The 24923-nt window shown below is 37.7% G+C and overlaps 2 protein-coding genes across 3 annotated transcripts; one reads left to right on the top strand and one right to left on the bottom strand.

Annotated features, from left to right (window-relative positions):
- Nucleotides 1–1120: 1120 nt before the first annotated feature.
- On the top strand, nucleotides 1121–10083 carry LOC143890483 (glycine--tRNA ligase, mitochondrial 1-like). The gene is made up of 9 exons (XM_077395185.1): nucleotides 1121–1819; nucleotides 4549–4931; nucleotides 5066–5183; nucleotides 6239–6433; nucleotides 6557–6781; nucleotides 6886–6945; nucleotides 7073–7153; nucleotides 7261–7666; nucleotides 9613–10083. The coding sequence occupies exons 1-9, from the start codon at nucleotides 1331–1333 to the stop codon at nucleotides 9831–9833; spliced, it is 2178 nt and encodes a 725-aa protein (XP_077251300.1). The 5' UTR covers nucleotides 1121–1330; the 3' UTR covers nucleotides 9834–10083.
- Nucleotides 10084–11203: 1120 nt separating this feature from the next.
- UGE5 (UDP-D-glucose/UDP-D-galactose 4-epimerase 5) lies at nucleotides 11204–22410 on the bottom strand. 2 transcript variants are annotated; one of them, XM_077395183.1, is made up of 9 exons: nucleotides 22050–22410; nucleotides 19549–19598; nucleotides 17248–17383; nucleotides 15352–15453; nucleotides 15049–15276; nucleotides 12477–12597; nucleotides 12154–12236; nucleotides 11787–11878; nucleotides 11204–11650 (listed from the first exon to the last, which is right to left on the bottom strand). In XM_077395183.1, the coding sequence occupies exons 1-9, from the start codon at nucleotides 22230–22232 to the stop codon at nucleotides 11557–11559; spliced, it is 1089 nt and encodes a 362-aa protein (XP_077251298.1). In that variant the 5' UTR covers nucleotides 22233–22410; the 3' UTR covers nucleotides 11204–11556. The 2 variants fall into 2 exon arrangements, with proteins under 2 accessions (XP_077251298.1, XP_077251299.1); XM_077395184.1 differs by having other exon boundaries at nucleotides 12519–12597; nucleotides 22050–22403.
- Nucleotides 22411–24923: the final 2513 nt, after the last annotated feature.

Raw genomic sequence — 24923 nt, 5'->3', positions numbered from 1 at the left:
CAGGTCACAATGGAGCAACCTTACCGTTGCGCCAAGGCTCACCCTCTATTATGAACCAAACCCGTTGTAATAAAACCAATCTTCTCTAATATTCACGATCAAAAACATAAAATGCCTTCTTAAACATGAAAGGGTTACTCTAAAGTTAATGAAATTACACCTGGCTATAAAATGAACCATGGAAGGAAAATGTCCTACCAATGGTGTATAGAGCCCCGTCACAACATACTGAAACACCTTCCTTCCAACAACTGGGGGCGAGGATGAGATAAAAAGCCATGATTCCTCATTTCCAGCAACATAAAAGTGCAACCCAACGATAAAAAAAAACCAATCAGTGATAAACAAAAACTTAACGATATCAAATGGCATGAAACTCTATACAACCCAAAACGAATAAAATCGTTATTATCATCATAGAGAGAACAGAGTACAATGGAGTCAGAAGGCCACACCTAAAAAGTTGTAAGAATTTATGAATAAATTAGTCTCAAACTCAAAGAATACAAAATTCCCAGTACAAAAAATCTCAAGAACGTCAGTCGCTCGATTTGCAGTCAATGCAACAAGGGGAACACACCATGGTTTAGATGAATTTTCGAACATCTCCTTTGAAAATCCCTAACCTTACAGGGTTTACAGACATTGAAAGTTTGAAACTATATTTCCGAAAAACCCTAAAAATTACAGATTTAAGATTACAAAAAAAAACATAATAGAATGCAACAGATCTGATACCTGGTATTCTGGGCGTTTTCCGGTATCTTCAAGGAGGGGTAGAGAGAGAGAGAGAGTTACCTGGTCATAAAAAAATGGGGTCACATAGCATAAGTTGGTTAGAGCAAGGGGAAGCCCAACTTCAAAGGGCACATGATGTAGGTCCCGCCGCCCCTGACATAGAGCATTGGTCTTATGATCCGAAGTCCATAGGTTCGAGCCCCACCGGGACCATTCCTCAAAGGATTGAGCCTCTACCTCCATGGTAAAGGGCCACTTCATAAGATACCCCAAATATCTTAGCCCTCTGATCTATATAGAGAGGGAAGGTTAGTGCCATCCTATAGAAATGATTATTGGGGCACAACCTTAGCACGACCTATTTAGGTTGTGGCCCACCAAGTAGTAGTGGAGGATCGATGAGTCCCACCAATTTAGTATCCTCCGCATTATTACCATTAAAAAAAATAAAAGAAAATCAGCCGCGCAGGTTAGCAAACCCTAGCAATCGCCCATATCCAATCCTTCCCACACCCACAAGATTATCACAATACCCTCTGTCATTTTTGATATTTCCACCCTCTTTTTTCCCTTCCAGACATTCCTCTCTCGCATGCGATTCCTCTCTCTCCTCTTCCCTTCCAAAAAATTCCATCCTTACAGTCTCCGCTCCCTCATCCCTCTCTCCACTAACCCTAATTCGAAAATCCACGTCAGCACTCGGAATCTTCCCTCCATGGACACCACTGAGGAAACTCTAAGGCGCGCTTTAGCCGACAAGCAAGCCGCCGTGGACGCCCAAGCCGCCGCCATTAGAGATCTGAAAACCGTCGGCGCGCCGAAGCCGGATGTTGAAGCCGGCGTGGAGGCACTCAAGGCCTTGAAGCTCGAGACGGCGTCGATCGCCAAGGAACTTCAGGCCGTCGTCGCCGGCACCGGCTCTGGCAGCCGGGAGGCTTTCCGGCAGGCGGTGGTTAACACTCTGGAGAGGCGACTTTTCTACATCCCGTCGTTCAAGATCTACGGCGGAGTCGCCGGGCTCTACGACTATGGCCCGCCTGGCACCGATGTGAAGATGAACGTCCTCTCTTTCTGGCGCCAGGTATGCTATCGTGCGCAGCCTATGGGTAACAGGCTACTAAATTGTGTAACATTAGATTGTAATTCTACTTGGCTTTTCTTTTCTTCCTTTTTTTTTCTTTCTATTTTTTAACTGGAGTGGTCTAACGTGAGCCATGTAGGTTTACTTGGTAAAACTGAGACATATGATGATTCCAGTAGCCTGTGGTTCGCATAATTTTTAATTTTATTTTGATCTTTACCCTATAAATTGTAGGGCTGCACACGGTTTTGATCTTTACCCTATAATTTGTAGGGCTGCACACGGTTCGGTTTAGGGAGTTTTTTTTAACCGAACCAATCACATCGGTTCGGAGAAAATAATGAGAAAATTCAAACCAACCAAACCAAACTGAACCGATTTTGACTGGTTCGGTTCGGATCACGGTTTATTCTGTACAAATCCAATCAAGTAGTTTAATATGGTAATCTATAAAAAAAAAAAGTTTATCTATAAAAAAAAGGTTTAAATACGTTTCCCTTTCCGTCCCTCCCCCCCTCTCTCTATCTCTGTTTCTCATGAAACAAAAATGAAGAGACCCTTCCCTCTCTAGCCCTAATTGAGGGCCTCATAAAGGGGATGGTGATATATTCGCCCCTCTAAGTATTTAGGACTATTATTTTTACACTTCTAAGGGGTGGTCTAAAGGGAAGGGGTGAATGTATTGTTTACTCTCTTTTTTAAAAGTTGACATATTTCATTAATTCTCAGAAAGAGCATTCGGGACCAGGGGTCTCAGCCTGCGTTACAAGAAGATAACATGAAAGTTGGCGGAGGTATACCTGTAACCAATGAAGTACATATACAGAACAAAACGCCAAATGATCCCTTTCCTCCCTCCTCTAACCTATCTTACTTGTATTATCCATTACATATTTAAAGGTTTTCATCCCACAACCTTTTCCGAACCTCAGTTCCTTGAGCGTGTAATGACGGAGATTCCCATGCCAGAGTGCCTCCATTCAGCGAAAGACCGTAGTCTCTCAAGGTAATCATGGGACTTCAACTTTCTTCTAGTGCAACTGGGATCTTAAGTTACCATCACAGAGAGTGACCTTTACAAGACTTCTTCCTTACAATTGATGTTCCTTCGACCTATGGGAGTGCAACCATAATCACAATTTCCACAATCTGGGTACCAGCTTCCAAGTTCCTTACACTCATTTTCATCCCTACCAATCGCTGCTCAATTAAATAACTCTGAATTCTGAAAAAATATGTGTAAAAGTTGAAATCAGATATAGACACACCTCCCTTGTTTAAATCACCCCTCTTCTCTTTGCAAATGATATTAACTCACCTTAGATTTGATAATGACACAAAATCATTTCGCCTTTTCCTCCATTTCTCGGTTCGATTCGGTTAATTTTCGGATTAAAAATCTAAAACCGTGAACCGAACCGATGGGATCGATTTGGAGCATGATTGAGATACTTAATTTTGTCATTTTTAAAGTTCTTATAGTCAGATTTTTCTTTTTATTTTTTCTCATTACTTTTTTTCTCATTCTCAAAAAATTGGATTGAACTGATATTTATACTCTCTCTGCATTGTAGACTTTTCGTTGGCTGTTACAGCACCTTATGAATTTTGTTCATGTTTGTGGTTTTCGCTCTTTTGGGCTTTGTACTCTAATGCCTCTATAATGTTTTAGTCTTTGAGCTACTTATAACCTGTAATTATGTCCTGGGAATAATTTCACATTGCAGTGTGTTTTAGAGTGTAATTATGTGCTGGGATTTGGATCCTGAGTATGTGGAACTTAAAATTTTGAACTTGGATTTATCAATGGTTAGAACTTAGTATGGTTCTTTTCTTTTTCTTTTTGGAATACATGAATGATGATTGAGTATTAATGATTTAATATCTCTGTTTTCTAGGTGTCTACCTCTACATATGTGTTTTCTAGGTGTCTATTGCTCTATGCATTTAGGCATAGTTAAATTGCTAACTATGCATTTGATACATTGTATTGTGTATCTGTAATGCACTCCTCAGTCTTACAATATACAGAAGATGTAAACATGGCGTTGTTTGGTTTAATCTCTCTCTCTCTCTCTCTCTCTCTCTCTCTCTCTCTCTCTCTCTCTCGTTTGAGTACCAATAATCAACCATTTTACTAACTCCACTTAAAAAGCCTAATGAACTGCAGACTAATTCAGTTAACCTGTTAGCTACCTTAAGCTGCGTGTATCTTAATTTCATTGTCAATGTAGCAAACTGACATTGAATTAGGTAAATGTGCAACCAATACATGAATAAGGGTCCGTATGATTGCCATGTTGATGGAGGCCTTTCTAATAGCCTTGTTGATGGTTGTCCGGCGTGGCAAAGTTTTAGAAAATGGAATGTGCTTGATTCCTTGTTAGTTGTTACATAGATTTAGAAAGTGACGTGACATTTTTGACATATGTTGTTTTATTTGGACATGTTAACAACTCAATACTATAACTAAATATTTTTTGCACATCAGAAAACTATATATTGCTATGCACTTTTATCTTGCTTCAAACTTCTAGCAAACTACGATCATTGCTTCTTCTTTTTTTCCATTGCTTTTAACTTTTGCCACCTGACTGCAAGAGAAGAACCATCTTCTCCAGCAGGTTAGATCTCAAATCTTGTTGGTCAGAAAATCTACGCTGTTTAATATATTCTCATGGTCATTTTTTTATGCTGAATTTGTATCTCATGTCATTTTCATTTTTCAGCATTTTGTCATCGAGGAGAACATGTTGGCGGTGGATTGTCCTTGTGTCACACCTGAGGTTGTGTTGAAGGCCTCAGGTCATGTTGACAAGTTTACGGACCTTATGGTTAAGGATGAGAAAACAGGAACATGTTATCGGGCAGACCACTTGCTCAAAGATTTCTGCAAGGAGAAACTTGAGAAGGACCTTACGTTGCCAGCTGACAAAGCAGCGGAGATGAAACATGTTCTTGCAGTTTTGGATGATCTTTCTCCAGAAGAACTGGGTGCAAAGCTCAAGGAGTATGGTATAACCTCTCCCGACACAAAGAACCCTCTCTCCGATCCCTACCCTTTCAACTTGATGTTTCAAACTTCAATTGGCCCATCTGGCTTGAGCCCTGGGTGAGAATTTGAATCTGACATCTCTTTAGTAATAAATTTGGTGCCAGAAAATTCTTTATTGGTTGGGCATTGTGAAGTTCCTTTTCTGGGTGATCTGACGGTTTTTTTTAATGTTTATTGCATATGAACTGCAGGTATATGCGTCCAGAGACGGCACAAGGCATTTTTGTGAACTTCAAGGACTTGTATTATTACAATGGGAACAAGCTTCCCTTCGCTGCTGCTCAGATTGGCCAGGCTTTCAGAAACGAGGTTTCTTGCCTTCCTTAAGTATTGCTTCCTTAATACAATTACAACTGCATGAATGTATGTAACCATGCAAACATATGTGTGTGTTCATATGCCATCAATATTTAAGTGAATTTTCTGGCCTAAATTGGGTAGATGTCTTAAACTGCTATTGCACTGTTACGAGTCTGCTACTTCTACTTGCTCTTGTTGGGCAGTTTTTTTTCCTTTTATAGTAATTGAACCTTTCTTATTTGGAGGAATTCTGTTTTAGAAGAAGTGCGAGGATAGGGAAGTTTGCTTCTTCTAGTAAGCTATTTTTAAAAAGAAAATCCACTCATAAATTAATGTGCTGATTTTTCATTAAGAAACAATGAAAAATTAATCAATGAGAAAATAAGAGAGAAGGATAATGGAAAAAAATAAGAGCTACAGAGAACCTAGCTCAAAGCCTAATCCACTCTGGAAAAACGTCATTTTCTTTCTTTCTTATTTGATTCCACCAATAAGATCATGAGATATAGAGCTAGGTATTTTTGTTAATTTAGAATGGGTAAATTGTTCACTATGGATTTCCCTGTTCAATTTCCACTCCTCGCCTATGGCTCCAGCTTGATGATTTTATCCTTTGTACTTTTTTTCCCAAACAAGTATCCTTTCTGAATGTTCAGCATTTACCAGTTAATGTCTTGGAAGTAAACCTTGGGTAAGAGAATACTCATAGTTATCTGAAATGACAAATTGTCCTTCATGTTTACGAGGAACAAAGTGCTCTACTTTTATTTTGTGCAGGCCCTTAATTCCTTGAAAATCACCAGAACCCATGCGAAAATCAATGATTTTGATTTTTTGATTTGTTTTTAATGATGAAAGCTCTTTAATTTTCTAAGTTGAAATAGCCATGGTATTTAAGAAAGAAAAGGGATAATAACTTCATGCTATGTATATGTATGAATGTTCAAGAGATGCACTTTAGGCTACTAAAACTGCAGTGTCCTAACTCCTAACGATCAATGAATGACTGATGTGTTCCTAATTCTACTGCTAGACTCATGGACTTGACTTTCGCTGATGCCCAGATATCTCCTCGCCAAGGTCTTCTAAGAGTTCGTGAGTTCACACTAGCGGAGATTGAGCATTTTGTGGATCCTGATGACAAATCCCATCCTAAATTTGGTGATGTTGCTAATTTAGAGTTCTTGATGTTCCCAAGGGAAGAGCAACTGGCGGGAAAACAAGCGAAGAAACTTTGCCTTGGTGAAGCAGTTTCAAAGGTGAGTCTCACTTCTGTTTTCTAAATATCCATGAGCCAGTTATTTCCACTAGCTGCTGTTTATGTTCTCGAAAAGGCAGTGTTCTTTGGCTTATATATTTTCTGTATCTATTTCCTTGGTTAGGGGACTGTCAACAATCAAACACTCGGATACTTCATTGGGAGGGTTTACTTGTTTCTGACACATCTTGGAATTAACAAGGAACAATTACGCTTCCGGCAACATCTGCCTAATGAGATGGCTCACTATGCTGCTGACTGTTGGGATGCAGAGATAGAGTGCTCCTATGGCTGGATCGAATGTGTTGGTATTGCAGATAGGTCTGCATATGATCTACATGCTCACACCGTAAGGCTTGAATGAATTTATAAGTTGGTGATATAGCCATTTGATACATGCACTATTTTGATAAAATTATAATGCTCATTGGAATCATCAATGCTGTATAATAGGAGAAAAGTGGTGTCCCTCTCATTGCTCACGAAAAGTTTTCAGAACCTAGGGAGGTGGAGGTGGGGTTCTCTCACTGATTAGATTCGATTTATTGCCCGATAAAAACTCTCTCCTTGGATTACATTAATATCATGGTTGGCTCTATTAATGTAGTTGTGTGACTGACTTGTTTTGTTTACTATTCAGAAACTAGTAATAACCCCAGTGAAAAAGGAACTGGGTCTTACCTTTAAAGGTAAACAAAAGATGGTGGTTGAAGCTTTGGAGGTAAACTATAGAATACCTTCTTACTTTTTGTGTGGAGTTATAATTTTAAATACTCACAGACTGAACATTTTTGCTTCACATTTCTTATTAGTTCTGTTTGTGGGCAGGCCATGAATGAAATGGAAGCTATGGAAATGAAAGCCGCCTTAGAATCCAAAGGGGAAATGGAGTTCAAAGTTTGCACTCTTGAGAAATCAGTCACAATCACAAAAAGCATGGTATCGATTTCTAAAGAGAAGAAAAAGGAATACCAGAGGGTCTTTACACCTTCCGTGATCGAACCATCTTTTGGTATTGGACGGATAATCTACTGCCTTTTTGAGCATTGCTTCTGCACAAGGGCTAGCAAAGATGGGGATGAACAATTGAACGTATTCCAGTTCCCTCCTCTTGTGGCTCCTATCAAGTGCACTGTCTTCCCATTGGTTCAGAATCACGAGTATGAGGAAGTGGCCAAACAAATCTCCAAATCATTGGCTGCGATTGGGATCTCTCATAAGATAGACATCACAGGTATGCTAGTAAAATTAAATAAGGTAGACATATGAATTGCTCACATGGTTCTTCTCACGCCATTATTTCCAACCAAAATTCCTGAAATTCGACCGAAATGGCCGGAATGACAAAAAATGGAAAGATGTTATGATTTGCGTTTCATTTCATTTCATTTCATTAATGTAGATAATGATATTTCGTTAGCAACATCATTGAACTGCACAAGAAAATAACCGTATCTTATACATGGGATGTCAGTTCAGCATGAACCAATAATACCTCGTAACTCTATGTAGTATTGACATAGAGTTGGGGTCCTTGGAGGGGAGACTAGTCATTATACCTTCTTATACCTGATTACATTATACTTTTTTATTGACTTTACTATTCCAAACATGTGCGCCAACACATGTCACTAGATATTTGATGTGATTGTCATTATGGATGGCTTTCTTGCTTATGCGATAGTTTCAAAGTATGTATTTGTGCTTATTCTGGCATTTCCCAAAGTTTCATCTTAAAATTTCATCATTTGCATGTCTTCATACGTTTCCGTGATTTTACCAGATTTCCACAGGAACTGAAATGTTTTCGTTTTCGTGCTGACCGAAACCGAAATGTAAAACCTTGGTAATGAGAACTCAACCACATCAGATGCTTTGTTGTTAAGGACAGCATGGTTGAGAAGTGGAAGATTGAGAATGATATTGTGGAATTTTACAAAGGGTTATGCTCTAGGGTGGGGAGAATCACCCTTTTAGATGAAATTCAATTTGTATTAAATTTGAAACTATTGCAGAAGGAAACACCATGGAGATAGAGATAACTTTGGACAAAGAGGAGCAGAGAACTGTGGTGTTTGAGATGGATAGGGATAAGGCGGATCTGAAAAGTAGTTACCATCAGATTCGCCTACAACCCCGTGATGAGTGGAAAACATCATTTAAGACGAGAGAGGGACTGTATGAGTGGCTGGTTATGCCATTTGGATTATCTAACACGCCCAACACTTTATGCTCGTGATAAAGAAATTTGTTGGCCCAAAATGATTAACGTGGTTATTAACAAAATATTAGATATCTATCATTAAAAAAAACAAATTTTTTGATATCTGAAATATGCAATTATTTTCTTAATTCATTTCCTCCTCAACGCAAATTAATGTATGCATACAGAAGCAGATATCGATGGGGAGTGACTGCTACGTGCACGTCCACTAGTATGATGTATGGTGCATTTCAAAACCTTTACCCATGTGAAAAAGACTAGTAATACCTCTGGGTTTTCAAAATCACTACTAGTGCTGTATGACCATAGGTGGTTTTCATCTCTTCACTGTCCTATGATACGCTGTACGCTGCTATCAAGTTGAAGGTCATGGGTAGTAAAACGACAAGGACACCCACCTAGGGTATTGATAATAAAGGTATGTGACCATTGTTTTTTCCGTTGATTCTAAAACCAGCTGGTGTCGAGGTTGTTTCTGTATTGGTGATGTATCTTCCTCCATGAATGCTGATTCTCCTCCCATCTGCATTCAAATGACTTATACATAGGGACATCAATGTAGGCATGAAACAATCGATACATGCAACTGAACATACATGCACTAACATGGGTATGAGCCTACCAAAAAAAAAAAAAAAACATGGGTATAATTCTGTGCAAGTCTTCATAAGATGCATATTTTATGTATTTATGATGTGTTATTGGACGAAATGAATGATTAGAACATGCATTAATGAATGATTGGTTTATTCTAGGGTGACTCCTGGCCCCCCTCTGTAATTTCGTTGATCCTTTAATAAATTTGTTACCTTTCAAAAAAAGAAGAAGAAGAAGATATGCATATTTGGACTTCCCCATCGTACATACATGGTGTATGCCTGTAAGTTTGAATTTATGTGATGCATCATTTGGAATACTTTTCTACGCATGGAAGAAGCTAAAAATGGATTCTACAGGTACATCGATCGGGAAAAGATATGCAAGGACGGATGAGCTCGGTGTTCCCTTCGCCATCACTGTGGATTCTACAACATCAGTCACAATCCGAGAGAGGGATAGCAGAGATCAAATCCGTATCAGCATCGGTGAAGTAGCATTGGTGGTGAAGGAGGTGACAGAGGGACAAAGTACGTGGGGCGACGTGAAATGGAGATACCCAACCCATTCATCCACATAGACTGATTTTGAATTAGTCATATTAGACTGATTTTGATTTCCATCTACAGAATTTGCGATGTTCGGAATCAGATGGTATACAGTCAGAGTACGTCGAAATGTATCCCCAAATCATATGAAACTCATGTACTTCTTTCCTTTTAATCTTATTTTTCCAACTTTATCCAGGGTTACATTTCCCTTGTGCTAATTTTGCTGTATTTTGTGAGGTAGCACATGCTAAATTATATAGTTTGAACATGTTTGCTTCATCTTTTTTATCCTACTTTTCTGAAAGGGGAACAAGTTTGAAAATAAAACGGGAATGGTGGAAGGAAAAGTCTCCACAAATTGGAAATTGAATTGTTATGTGTTTCTTCTCTTTTTTCCTTTTTAAAAAAAAATAGGATTGTTATGGTTGTCCAGTACAAAATAGGTCGATGCTCCATTTCTTCGGGTCCTGCTACAGTTGGATGGCACGCCACAGTACCTAAAGCTTGAGTTGGCTTACTGCCAAGGCGGCCCTCTCCCATTACAACGCTCATTGTCACAAATTCTATGTAATGAAGCCCAAATTCTTTGAGGGGACCAAGATCCAGTTGGATTCTTTAATGGATTGGATCTTAGCCAGATAATTCCTTGGATCCGACCTTCCTTGATGTTTGAATCCAAGCTGATCCCTCGAATCCAAGCTCATTCGGATTTGGATATCATCAGAGGCAGCCAGTCCAATTAATGTCATCTCTGCAATGGGGCCTATTAAATGAAAGGTCTAGATTATGATGTTTCTTGTCTTTAGGCTTCCCATCATTTTCCTTCACACACCAATCACAGCCTTGGGGATAAATGACTAAAAGGAATAGATCTAACGGTTCATTTTCGTAGTTAAAATCACAGCCTTGGGGATAAATTTCTACCGAACACACACAGGAAATTGACTATTAACAAGACCATGACACGCATGCAAAAAGATCCATAGATTCATTCAAGTAGAACCCAGTCGAGTTAAGATTTCAATAGACTACGACACACGGGTTAGATCTGTTGATAGCCCTACTAGGATATGGACTATTTGCCTTTACTTGCCGTAGGGTCTCTTCGGATATCTCTAGAAATCATTTGCATATATCCTACAAACACATTGGTTGAAGTTAAATGCGATTTTCTTCAAATAGTGTTTAGGAAAACAGTAACACAGCGGGATTTCGTTTGGAAAATAAAGATGAAAGTTAAATTCACCAATGATTTGGTCATTTCAACATTGTTAGCATGTATGTATCCTACAAACACATTGGTTGAAGTTAAATGCGATTTTCTTCCTTGACTTCTTGCGCATGCCTTACATGCCTTGCTAGCAGCCCTCAAATGTTTATAATAGCTTTAGAAAAGATGTAGTTAAATGTGATTATTTTCATATAAGATCAATTAAACTAATCTTATTTACAAATAAGGAACGATTCCCCCTTCATTCTTCTGGCATTCCCAGAGTTCAAGCAATGAAAACAGTTCCCTTATAGCTACAGCAACAGTTTCATGACCCCACCATTATTAAACTTTAATAGGAAATAGTATAAATCAGAGACCATTTCAGCTGGCTACAAACATCAGTTGGAAAATGATCAAGCACATCTCACCCACTTCTCCATAGATTGAAGAAATTGGATTCCTAATACAATAGAAGTACAGAAAATAGCAGCCGCGTTGAAAGCCGAAATTGAGGTAGTAAGATGATGATACTCAGAACTTCACTCGGTGGAGTCGGGCGATCCATACCCATAGGGGTTCTTGCTGGCCCAGTTCCACTGATCCCGACACATTTCGTCTATGCCATACTTCGCTCTGTAAGACCATTAAATATTCATCGCAAAGTTTAGAAGATGAGACATTCAAACCCTATCATATAACTAAACATTCATATGGTCGAACCGTTCGAAAAAAAAGAAAAAAGAAAAAACATTCATATGGATGAACTTACTTCCAGTTCAGCTCACGCTCTGCTTTGACAGTTGATCCATAAACAACTTCTGCGTCACCAGGTCGCCTTCCGGCCATAACCAGAGGAATTTTCTGAGAGGAACATAATTGATTAGCAATGGTAAAAAAGTGAGGGTGAAAATAGTGGAGATGGGTCTTTCAAACATCCACAAATTATGGGGAGAAAGTGCTTTCTTGGTAATGAAACCATTTCACCAATTCTTTTTTAGTGTTGACTGTTAGATCTCAGTGAAGATAAATAGAGAACTCATCTAGAAATGGTATATATTTTGGGAGATTAACTGAAAATTGACTTTTTGTATGAAATAAACAGCTTCCTTGAGTGAATGGTTATATGAGGAGAGCACCTTTCCAGACGCCTTCTCAAATGCAGACACCATTTCCAAGACTGAAGTTCCCTTTCCAGTTCCTAAGTTGTATACTTCACAACCTGCAATACAAAACCCAGTTCTTTAAAGCAAGTTTCTTCTTAGCCGCATTGCATTAAAAGGTGCAGAAGTAAAACAGCAGACCAGATATTGATTCTAGAAACAAAAAAATGTACACCAGCGCATGTAGAAACATCTTGGCCAAAATCATATCCAACCAACAAGAAGGTAATCTGTAGATTCTGTACCAAAGGCTGAAATACTTGGCGATCATCAAACATGAAAAACAATTTGTGCCACACCTATATTAGATTCAAATAGAAAGATCAGTTGTTGTGCCACACCTATATTAGATTCAAATAGCTTGCGGAGTGCCGCAATGTGTCCATCTGACAAGTCAACAACATGAATGTAATCCCGCACCTGCAGATACAAGAGCATGAAAATAAATTACATTGGAAAGCAAACTAAGAACAGGAGAGAGAGACAACTTTAAAAAGTCACATTTTATGCACAGGTATAATCTTTTTGTCTGCTTCACGGTAAACAGAGCAGATAAATAACTTGAGTAGGCAGTGAGAAGGGACTATGATTGACAGTATCCAAATGAAAAGGCAATGAATCTGAGATATTTTTCGATCAATTGCAAATCCAAATACCAATGAGTTTACAAAATTAGCATATGAAGAGAACCAAAACCTATTCATGAAAAAACAACAAGAATTATAAGCCCAAGGTAGGGGTAGAAGTTCAATATAAGCATGATTCAAGCTTCAAACATCAAACATCAGGATAAATGCGAAAGCCATAAAAATGTTGAAAAATCACTTAAAAGATAACAAAAACAAAACTCCGTCATGTGAACTTGAACTCCCAATTTTGCATACAAATATGATGAATTATTGGTGCCTGCACATACTTTGGTGACCAAAACCATTCATTGTTGGACTCACAAAGGATGGATTGCATACCAAAAATCTCTTTCACTCTTCTCTCTATTTTCTTTTTAATAAAATCTTTTTTACCATTTAAAAAAATCCTATGATTTGGCCGACACTTTGAATTTATTGCCGACACAAGTGTCATGTCGTGTACGACACGACACCCGTGTCCACACGTGTCGACACTCCTTTAGAAACTTTTAAGTGTACTGCTAGAAGTGTCAGTAACTTTATATGTATGTATGTGTATGTATGTGTATGAGTGACACTATTTCTAGATTTTTAGGGGTTGCCATGTTAGATACCTCCTATATGTGTCGAAACTTGGCAAACAAATCCGTGTTCACAAATAATAATTATATGTACTTTCTATTTTAGGCGTGTCCCCGTTTCTAAATTTTGGGAGTTCGCCGTGTCCGACACTCCGTGTCCGTGTCGACGTGCGACACTCGTGTCCGTGTCCACAAATCATAGAAAAAATCTCTCACTCAACAATCCTATTCCTCTGATTTTTGGTGTTTTTGTCTAAGATAAAAAGTCATTTTTTAAAGGAAAATGATATGGAGACCGAGAGCACCACCTAGCAGGGGACCTGCAATGAGAAAACGCCATGTATTAAAAAAAAAATTACTTTTTGACATTTCCCTAAAATTAAGGGTTGGATCACGTCACTTGTGATTTTGTGGTGTGAATCTATTTGTTCGGTCCCCTTTTAGGTCCTACTCTCGGTTTCCCTAGCATTACTCTTTTTTAAATAAAAAATAGCATCCTCTTTGTTAATGATCACAGCCTTAGCACATTGCACACGGGGAACACTTAAAATGGTGATGTGATGCATTCATTTAAAAGGACATGACAAGACTGGTTTGCTGTTGCTGATCCCATTTTGATGGGATAGTCCCAACTCCTTGATCGTTTATTAAAAGTAAGACTTCTTAGTGTTTTCCCTTACAACTCTAATCCTAAAAAGATGAGTTTTTTTTAGCAAGGGGTTAATATTGAGGGTAAAATTCTCCAAAAAACTCTCTGCAAAAACTATACTTGTAATTGACACTGATTAGAAGTTTATCTGCCCTAAGAGGGCGAGATTAGGCGTGAATGATGCATTCCCCTGTCATATCATCAACAATCATTTTGTGACAACATAATTATCAAGCTGGGAATATTTCACTACCTTATCAATTGTCTGAGCTTCGTATCACAAACGTCTTCATGAAATCCATAGAACTACTCTTCATTTCTCTCTAGGCCACTTTTTCGGTGGGGGATTGTATAGTAGGATATATTGTTTCTGTATGTGTAGGGATGACCTGTTATAATTCCTTTTTTTCCCTTCATTTATTATTGTAGACACACCAGTGTGCAGCCATTTTATGATACAATTCAGTTGCTATTTAGACTCCAGAGAGTTCATGTTTGTTTCCACTCCAACCATCCTTATGCTTCCCCGTTTGTTGCAATTGTATGTGTGCTCAGTGTAGCTCAATGGAATACAAGCCTTTTGAAACTCTTTTCCTCATTTTGACAAGTGACCAGGAAAAGAGGGTAAAAAAATGTTCCACTGACCTCTTAGTTTAATGCATACATATAATCCGAGTACTAATCATGGACATCCAAAGGCCAAATAACATACAAAAAAAAATTACAGAATCTATAACAAGAAGCAAAAGCTAGAAGTTTGACATGGGATAAGAAATATTAGAACATAGACCTGCTCAATTGAAGCTGTTAAAAGTATAAAAGATTAAATAACGGCTTAAGCTTTTGGAGTAACTGGTTGTTTCACAGAAGCAAACAACAAGAAAATTTTATTCCAGTAAAACTATAATAGGATGAGAGTATAAGTGAATATTATTCACATGAATTTCAAGCAGATAAACATGAGGAAACGAGAACCATAAACAAATTCACATCCTGAAAATAAAGCACATACCCCAGTGCCATCCTTAGTTGAATAATCATTTCCATACACTGTAAGTGAAGGTCTCCTGCCTACAGCAACTTGCTGTACAAAAGGCATGAGATTGTTTGGGATTCCACGGGGATCTTCACCAATATAACCACTTGGATGAGCTCCAACTGGGTTGAAATATCTAAGTAATATGACCTTCCACTCAGAGTCTGAAAGGTAAATATCGCGGCAGATCTCTTCAATAAAAAGCTACAACAACCAGCATAAGATATTTATTAGTTAGAAGCAAGAGAACAAACTGATAAGAAGAAAGCAATAAAATACCTTGGTCCGTCCATATGGATTTGTTGCACATAGTGGGAAATCTTCTGTACAAGGAACCTCCTTTGGCCATCCATATACAGTAGCAGATGATGAAAATACAAGCTGAAATATTATAAAAACCAGCCAACAAAAATGAATTCAATGTACAATACAAATAAAGAATCATGTATTGCTGGCTGGCATTTGATCCATAAAGTGGAACATGTGAAATTTATCATCAAGAATAATAAAGATTTTTTGCGATGGAACAAGTTGGGAGAATTCTAAGGATCTAACAATATGTAACACCTACCATTCAAAAAAAATAAAAATAAACAAACAATATGTAACACCTATAGAGCTAAGTCCAGCTAAGATCCAAGACCCAGCTCCTATTGGATTTAAGTATTGGCAACCAAATCAATTTGGGGTTTATTGAAGGCTTGCCTATAGTTGTTGCGACGGAACAAGTTGGGAGAACTATAAGGATATAACATCGTCTAACACCTATAAAGCTAAATCCGATATGAGACCCAAGACCCAGTTCATCCAAGTCATGTCTATACTAATATTCTATATCTTTTGGATATTCTTGAGACCTGGGTTTCCGGGTGACGAACACAAAGAGGTCTCTTCGAACAATAAGCAGACAAAACCCATGCGCAGATAATTTTCCAATACATCAGATCTGTGATGTCGAACAATCAGAAAATGAATCAAACATTTTCCCATTGCTGTGTCGATGTTACAGAAAAAACAGATGAGCACGGAGATAATAATATTTAAGCCCGTGATGTGAAAATGGTGCAGTACAACATAGAAATATAAAAGGTTATTAGATCTGTAGCGATAAAGATGTCCGTCCGAACATGTTTAAAAACTTGCCGAGTCAATCAATGACTCACCCAAGACGACGTGGTTTTGATAAATCCTTTTGACACACAGACACCCTCCCCCCCACCCAAAAAAAACAAAGCCAGTAAAAGACCTCCCGCATGAATCATGGACTCACCATGTCAATCATTGACTCGATTGAATTGACACAGTTTCACCTAGGCCTAGTACTTCTCCGAATATGAGTTCTAAACATTCTGTCCGGCAATACTCACAATACTCAGAAATTGAATTTGAACATCCATGTACTTATTTTGTGCATAGGGGACCCCTTTGTCACCAAGGTTTTATTTTTTAGTTTCTATGGCCACGGAAAAGGAAACATTTCAGTTTCGGTAGGAAATTTTGGTGGAAATCCTATAAAATCACAGAAACATATGCAAATGAAAGAATTTAAAAATGGAACTTCAGAAAATACTAGAATAAGCACAAATGCACACTTAGGAAACATCCATAATGGTTTAAAAACACCGAACACCTAGTGACATGCACTGTCGCACATGTATGATAATTCAGTACATACCAAATTCCACATGCAATTCACACACACACACACACACACACACACATATATATATATATATATATATATATAATTATGTAATACATATTGGTATATCATACCATTATTACACTTACGATTTTGGTTTATGCGTTTCGATCGTTTCGCTTTCGGTGGGGCTGGAAACAAAATTACGATTTTGGTTGTTCCATGCCGGTTTTGTTGGAAATCTAAAAACCATGTTTGCCACATGCTTCACTGAAGTGCCAATCCAAAGAGGAAAAGTTTGGAAACAAAATTACTATATTTCAGAAATGCTAGTTTCTTGGTCACAGATTTGTTCTCACTAGATAAAGAGAAGAGTATAAGATTTTAATTGAATAACCAAGCATATGATGAACATAAAAAAGATTATTTCTAAAAAGTTCACTCAACGAAATCTATTTATTTTATAGAATTTTCACATAATCTAAGTCATAAAAGAATTAGCTCCACGGATGAGGTACACATGGAAGTCATACCTTTTTGCACCCATGAACAGCCATGACTTCCAAGAGATTTATTGTGCCGATAATATTGTTGTTATAGTAAAGCAAAGGTTTCTCCACACTTTCACCCACTGCTTTCAATCCAGCAAAGTGAATAACAGCATCAAAACTGCAAAGGATGATCACAGACAATGTCAAACTGGATAACTATTACTAAAAAGGACACTGATATAATTATAGCAATGCAAAAAACAAAACAAAAAACATGCTATAGCAACGCTGGAAAAAAAGAAGAAATTGTCTAAAAATTAGCAAAAGCATACAGTAATGAATAATGACCATGATAAGAACCTTGTCAGTTTTCATGGATATAAAACTTTTCTATATGATACAGCTTGAACAGGATAATGAAAGAAGAGGCAACAGCAAGAAATAGCATAAGAGCATAAATCAAAATACTAACATAAATTTCGATAAGTATACAACTCAACTCAACTAAGCCTTTGTCCCAAACTAGTAAATCCTTCAAAAAAAATTCATGAAGAAGGTGGAAGGATCTATTCGTCTCACAATTGACTAAGTCTAATCCTGACACTAGTTGGGTTCATCTACATGGATCATTTTCTTTCATTCTATCCTATCCAAGGTCATGTTCTCTGTTTTGTTCCTAGCCCTCAAGTATTTCCTCACTGTTCCTACCCAAGTTGTTTTCGTTTACTCCATCAATTTGGCAGTATAAGGTGCACAATTATTTGCAAGTTTTGAACGAAGTAAAATCATCATTGAAAGCTATCTCCATATATCAGAGATAACTCATATTTGATTCTGCCTCCTGCTGTGATAGCAGGTAGGAAGTTTCATGCAGCAGTCAAACTAACTCTGTTTTCAAATCAAATATTGACTCTTCCATGGGTGAAAGAGTGTCATATACATGCTCGGAGTCCTCCTCATGGGGCCCCGGGCCCCTTTTTCTTTACAGATCAGCGGAAATCAGGAAATGACTTTTTTACCAAAAAACATGTTGATGAAGAAACTCCATCACTTCTTAAAATTGTGCATCGGAATCTTCCCAAAACTCATGAGAGAATTATGTGGGCTGCAAATAGTTGTATAAGGTAAACTCTAGAACAAAGGGAAGCATAAAAAGGTACCAAGTGGGGCTTGTTGCAAAGGGATATAATCAGCTGCAATGGTTAGATTGTAAACATAACTTCAGCAGTTTCTAAAACCAGAAAATATTTGAACTGTTCTATTATTTCCACGATGAAGAACTGCAAGTTAAAGAATATGAGAAATAAATCACTTGCATGAAAAGAGATTAGGTAGTGATGGATAGGTCACTAGAATAAAAACGTAAAATCATTCTGACTAATATTTTCTGATAAAAATGGAAATATAAGGTTTAAAAGAGTGCCTCAAGTGTGACATAGTGATCATTATTTGAGAAAATAGGTTCAAGAGAAGTAAAGTTGATCCTAGCTGACCCCAACTAGTTTGGGACAAAGGCTTTGTTGATTTGAGTTGAGTTGAGAAGCAAAGTTGATCCTATGTGAAAGAAGATTCCAAATGAGTAGTAATAATTCTTGTGGCCTTGAGACCAAATTGTGGAACTGATCCACAGTCGCATGGATGCACCTAAATATAATAGCTTAGCAGTTTGAAATGATCACTCAGGACCTTATGGTATTCTTTTTTAAACGAAACAGATTATTTATTAAACGAAGACGGATACTTTTATGGTATGTAAAAAGGCAACTGCGCTAGTAAGTCACAGAATATCCAGCGGTATAAAATGATGGAATAAGAAAAATTAACATTGACGTATTTTATGAATAACAAGAATTACTCCATGGTGAAACATTCTCTACGGCATCGATGACTTCATTAATTCATGAGCAAATGACTAAAATAAGCACAAAGAAAACTTCAGGCTTACAGTCAGAAAGAGTGCACATTCTAATGTTTAATAAATGATTTGAAATCATCTTATTGCTAACACACACAATCATAATTGATCTCGAAGAAAATGACCGGGAAGAAAGTACAAATGCCTAACCAAAACAAATGTGTAATGTTATTACAGCAAATGTGTAAAGTTTTTTGTTTTTTTTTTTAATCAGTAAGCTGGGATCGAACCTGAGACCTCAAGGTTGAGAAATAGAGCCTCAACCGTTGAGCTACAGAACCAACCCCAGGAAATGTGTAACGTTATTACAGCAGGAACTAAAAATCATTTAATATAGTCATAATTATTTTCTTGACAATCAAGGTAATGAGATGAATTCAAATAGAGACTGAAAATAAAAAGGGTGTAAGGGAACATTAGAACCATACTTTGACGTAGCAAAAAGTTGTTCCAATGCTTCTCTGTTCCTGAGGTCAAGCTGCAGAAGAAAGTAGAAAGCTTAAGTAGAGTGCATCTAAGAAATGTTGGAAATCGGCATTCACAAGTTACAATGGAAAGAAGAAAGGAGCTAACTTAAGATAACCCATTCTAAAGTTACAGAAACACATGGCTGTCAGAAATTCATTGGAATGGGCATATTTATAGACTTAAAAGTTGCCAATCCAGTATACTGTTATTCAATAATGCATTCCCTTTTAAATGATATATAGTGTACATCCGAGACATATGACAATGGCAGAGAGTAAAATTGAAGTAATTATTAGCCATTTTTCTTTATTCGAGAGAAGAATATATATATATATATATATATATATATATATATATATATATAAAGAGAGAGAGAGAGAGAGAGAGAGAGAGAGAGAGGAAAGTGGGACCCATGTGTTTGTGGAACTTCATAGGATCATCCCAACCCTATGATTTGTGGAGCTTAAAATGGACGGCTATAAACCGCCACAAATCTGTCCATTTTTTAACTCCACAAATCGAAGGGTTAAGAAGATCCTATGAAGCTGAATTTTTGTGGACATCCTATCTATGATGAGGCCTATCAAATGAATGCTTTAGATCACCACAAAATATGTGGGACCCATGTGTTTTTGGGTGGCGGACTAGAGAATGATCTCTAGTCGGCCGGACTAGAAACACTTTCCTCATATATATATATAAGTGAAGCTGCACATACGTGTAGCTAACTTAGCTACACCGACGGCTTAAAATACAGTGGGCCCACATTATTTGGGTGATCCAAACCATTCATTTGATAGGACCTCACATTGATAGGGTGTGCCCAAAAAATCAGCTCCATTGGATGATCTCAACCCTTCAAACTGTGGAGGCAAAAATGGACAGATTTGTGAAGGTTTTTACACGTCCATTTTTGCCTCCACAAATCGTAGGGTTGGGATGATCCTATGGAGCTGATTTTTTGGGCACACCCTATCTATGTGAGGGCCCATCAAATGAATGGTTTGCATCACCCAAACAATGTGGGGCCCACTGTATTTTAAGCCGTCGGTGTAGCTAAGTTAGCTACATGTATGTGTAGCTACACTTTTCTCATATATATATATATATATATATATATAGTTTCCGGCTATATCTTGCAAATAGGAAGGACTTTCCACATGACCACAAACTAATACCATGTCTTAATCTGAACTCGAAGTAGTACAACCCATTGCAAGCATAGAAGAGTTTGAGAAAATTCAGGCAAAATTTTGTTCGATACCAAACAAAAAAAATAAAAATAAATGTGAAAGAAACAGATGTATATAGATAGGTAGGTGGTGTAGATAGCCTTTCCACCACAAAATCAGATGGAAATGACTGATGGGTTTGTAACTTCCTGAAATCAATTCTCTTACGAAGAATAGGTACATCAAAAGAAGCAGAAAAACAAGTAGCCAGCACAAAAAAGATTCTCTGTAAGCAGAAGATTATATTATCAGGAAAGGACATGTTGAGTAACATGAAGCTCGTCTAATCAAGGACAGTGGACCCAATGCATGTAACACAGAAATGCAAGAGCACAAACAGCACACATATGCATGCACATATGTATATAAATGTCAGTCAATTCTTAGTGGAATCAACCAAGTAATCCAAAAGGCCATAGCAGGGCAAACCATTCGATCAGCTTCTTAACAATCAAAGCATCACATCACCGGTGCCAACTACCAAAATCGACTCCATCCTGCTAAGAACCTTCATGGTCCGGCTATTTTTGAACTGTGATGCTTCATATTAGTTCCAATTTCTATCGTTAAACTCCTTTTTCACTTTCTTTCTTTTCTCTTCTCTCCACTCCCTTTTTTTCTGGTCCCTCTTTCTCTTTACCCTTATTTTTCCACTTTCCTGGTCCCACTTTTCTTTCTCTTTGCCCTTCTTTTTCCACTTGTCATTGGATCTGAACCAATACACTATGAAGATCAGAGACATGCTAGGATTTTACGGAGTTACTGAACGGGAATGTCTTGATTAGATAGAAGCATTGGAGTGTTATTTATGGTAGCACAATTTGGGTGATGAATAAATGATTTACAATATCAAGATAACTTTGGCCTGGTGCTCACGCCCTCTGTAGAGTGGGGGCTAACACTAAAGCAAAAACAGAGCATAATGGAAAAACCACCTCATATAACAATAAATTAAAGCATTGGAGCTTATTAGAAGACATCCACAGAGTCCTCTCACAGCCTAATCAGATTAAAAAATCGAAATCCGAAATCCAAATAAAAAAGTAAGCATTACAGATAGAAGATTTAAGCTTTGACAAGTACAAGAATTGGAAGGTACAATGAGAAATCAAAGACAGAGATCCTCATCTAAAATCTATGTATACAGAGATCAGAAAAAGGTAGAAGATCAACAGATTAAACGCAATAAGTAAGTAAGTATGTAACCCTAGAATTAGATTTTCCTTCACCTGATGAAAGACAAGGTTCTTTCCGAAATCACCGGCGAGTTCGGTGACTCTTTTAATGGCGATTTCGGATGAGTTGTCGAGATTATCAATGACGACGGCCTTGAATCCTCCTAGCAAAAGCTGTAGAACCGTGTGGCTACCGATGTAACCGGCTCCTCCGGTGATCAAAATGTTCTTCGTCATGACCTAGAGAGAGAGAGAGAGAGAGAGAGAGAGAAACCTTGATAAAGTAAAAGCAGTATTACAGAGAAAGTTGGGTGAAAGGGAAAAGAAGTGAAACCAAAGCTTTATCTTTAACGAGAGGAGGGTATTTATAGCCGGATTTTCCCACGAAAACCACTCGACGTTTGGTAAGAAAGGCTGCTAGGCTGGTGCCAGGAATGTTCCTAACACCTCTCTCTCTCTCTATCTAATCCAAAGGAACATTGAAAAACTTTTTTTTTTTACAACATTCGCCCCTTTTGATCACCAGGAACACCCCTGTCAGTGTTTGTGGCAATCAGGGGCGTTGAATTCTTCTGATATAATTACAACAGTCATTGATACACTGACAGGGGGGTGTTCCTGGTGATCAAAAGGGGCGGATAAAAATCCTTATTTTTTGATAAAATGAAGAATATACCGCTGCTTTGGTTCGCAGGACATACCTAAATCGTGGCTGTCTATGATCTTGACCTGCGTGTGGACCGTGTCGACATCGGACCCACTTTGAAACCAAATGTCACACGAGCGGTTGATCCCGACCATTCAATTTTGAAATAGATAATAGAGGATTAAAACTTAAAACAAGGCCGATCCGAATTTACGAAGGTCCCGCCAGTTAACTGCCATGTAGCTTTCGACCATTTTTCAAAAGGGCGGTTATAAATTCACCCCCTTCTACACCATGATCCAAACTATCTATTTGATGGGCCACAATGTAAATAGGTTGTGCCCCAAATATCATTTCCATAGGATGATCGATGCACTCTGACCTATAGACAATTGATTATACGGAGTTTCTCTATAGATCGGATAGCTATGATCAACCTATCGAAATGATTTTTGGGGCACAACCTATTTACATTGTGAGTTGTGACCCATCAAATTGGATTTGGTGTGGGATGTACGGATGTGAATATTGTAATAGAAAGGGGTGGCCATTTCAAAATTAACATAAATAAATAATGGGATATGATAAACTTGCACCCCTTTAACATGAATTGACGTCAAAAAAAAGTTAAAGGCTGTCACATACCCTCCTTTAGAGGGATGTGAAGTATCCTTCGAGGGTTGCGAATTTATCATCACCCCAAATAATTAACTAATTACATTATGAAGTAGGAGCTAATGAAGAAAGCAGGCCATAAGCGTCTAACTGAAGGTTTCAATGACTTGAGAACTAAAAATTAAAGTTTCAAGCAAAATCATAAATAAAGAATTTGATGCTTTCTTTCGAAGTAAAATGGGTGTAAATAATTATTATGCCCAACAAATGAATGATTAAGATCATTCAAATAAGTGGGCCACAATTACATTTATGCAAATGTATCTCCATGAAAATATATGTGGAGCCCCTAGGTTGCTTGTCATGGACAATTGCACATAGGCCCCTAGGTTTCCCTATAAATATAAATCTCTTTTTATCCACTGAACAGTGAACACGTTATATGACAAAAAGAGGTTGTTTAAATCCCTTTAAATTTACATTTTCTATAGTCTGTTTGGTTGCTAGTAAAATTTAAAACCCCTCGTCCCATCCCATGTTTGGTTGCCTTTTAGCACTAGAATTTGTTTAATCCCACTATTGTAATGATTGCTTATGAGTATGACATAAACCCCTTGTCCCCTCTTTTTCTTTCCTAGGGAATGATGTCCTCTCTCTTTCTCTCTCTCTCCTCTCTTTACTCCCTTCCCATATTTAGTAATGACACTCCTAAATTTTGGCTGGAATTTTAGGAATTATAGGGAAAAAAAAAACCTAGCAAATGCCGTTGACTTCACTGTTGGGATTAAAAAGCTCCTAGGATAAAAAATTTACTGGCAACCAAATGGAGCAAACTTAATAGTGGAGGTTTCACGTGTTAGCGAATAATACAAACATACGAAAATAAAAATAAAAAAATTTGTGGGTCTAACCTATCTAGTGAATCTAAACCATTCATTTGTTGATCCCAGATAGCCCGAGCCTAAAAAATGAACCCAATATGATTATTCTAATCCTTTGATTTGTATTTAAAGCCTCCACATATCGAAGGTTTAGGATCATCCTATGATGCCGGAGGGGGGGGGGGGGGGGGGGGGGCGCACAATAAATGAATGGTTTAGACTCTCCAAATAGGTAGAAAATACAGTGCCCACCCCTATAAAATGTCTTGTACTTATTAAGGCCATGTTTGTTTTGGGTTTTGAGAAATGATTTTGAGTCAAAAACTGATTATATGACTCAAAATTAAATAATGCAATTTTGAGTCCACTAATCAATTTTAAACTCAAAACCAACTACGAAAATCCAAAACAAACAGGGCCTAAACTGCTTATATTTCTATATACATATATGCTTCCCCTTTACTCTAGGTGCATCCCACATGCGCTCTACTTGTTTTTTTAATATAGTAGTTGGATTGTAGTAGTCAAAAGTAGGACCTTTCGGCAAAAATTCCTTTTAAAATTTTAGAATTCAGCGGAATCTTTTGATTTTTTGTCCGATGAAGATGGAAAGAGTAGCTTCTTTATTAGCGCATGTTGTTGGTAGTGACTATCTGTGGCCTAACTCTGTCTCTGCAATTAAACATGTCATTGTAAAATAATCCTTGAAGCGAGCATTACTTCGACGCATTTACCCAACCTCAATTTGATTATCCTAGTCCTTTCTACACCAAGCTTCACTCACCC

The sequence above is a fragment of the Tasmannia lanceolata genome, unplaced genomic scaffold (genome assembly GCF_043159265.1).
Source record: "Tasmannia lanceolata isolate RefF3 unplaced genomic scaffold, GAP_Taslan_0.1 ptg000013l, whole genome shotgun sequence".
Classification (NCBI taxonomy): domain Eukaryota; kingdom Viridiplantae; phylum Streptophyta; class Magnoliopsida; order Canellales; family Winteraceae; genus Tasmannia; species Tasmannia lanceolata.
This window is presented reverse-complemented; position numbering and strand designations above follow the sequence as displayed.

Coding starts and splice junctions, on each gene's coding strand:
- LOC143890483 (XM_077395185.1), top strand. CDS start 1,331: ATGCGATTCCTCTCTCTCCTCTTCCCTTCCAAAAAATTCCATCCTTAC. Junction 6,946..7,072: donor CAGAACCTAGGGAGGTGGAG/GTGGGGTTCTCT, acceptor TTTACTATTCAG/AAACTAGTAATAACCCCAGT. Junction 7,154..7,260: donor TGGTGGTTGAAGCTTTGGAG/GTAAACTATAGA, acceptor GTTTGTGGGCAG/GCCATGAATGAAATGGAAGC.
- UGE5 (XM_077395183.1), bottom strand. CDS start 22,232: ATGACGAAGAACATTTTGATCACCGGAGGAGCCGGTTACATCGGTAGC. Junction 19,599..22,049: donor AGAACCTTGTCTTTCATCAG/GTGAAGGAAAAT, acceptor TTTCTTCTGCAG/CTTGACCTCAGGAACAGAGA. Junction 15,454..17,247: donor CTGTTCATGGGTGCAAAAAG/GTATGACTTCCA, acceptor ATAATATTTCAG/CTTGTATTTTCATCATCTGC.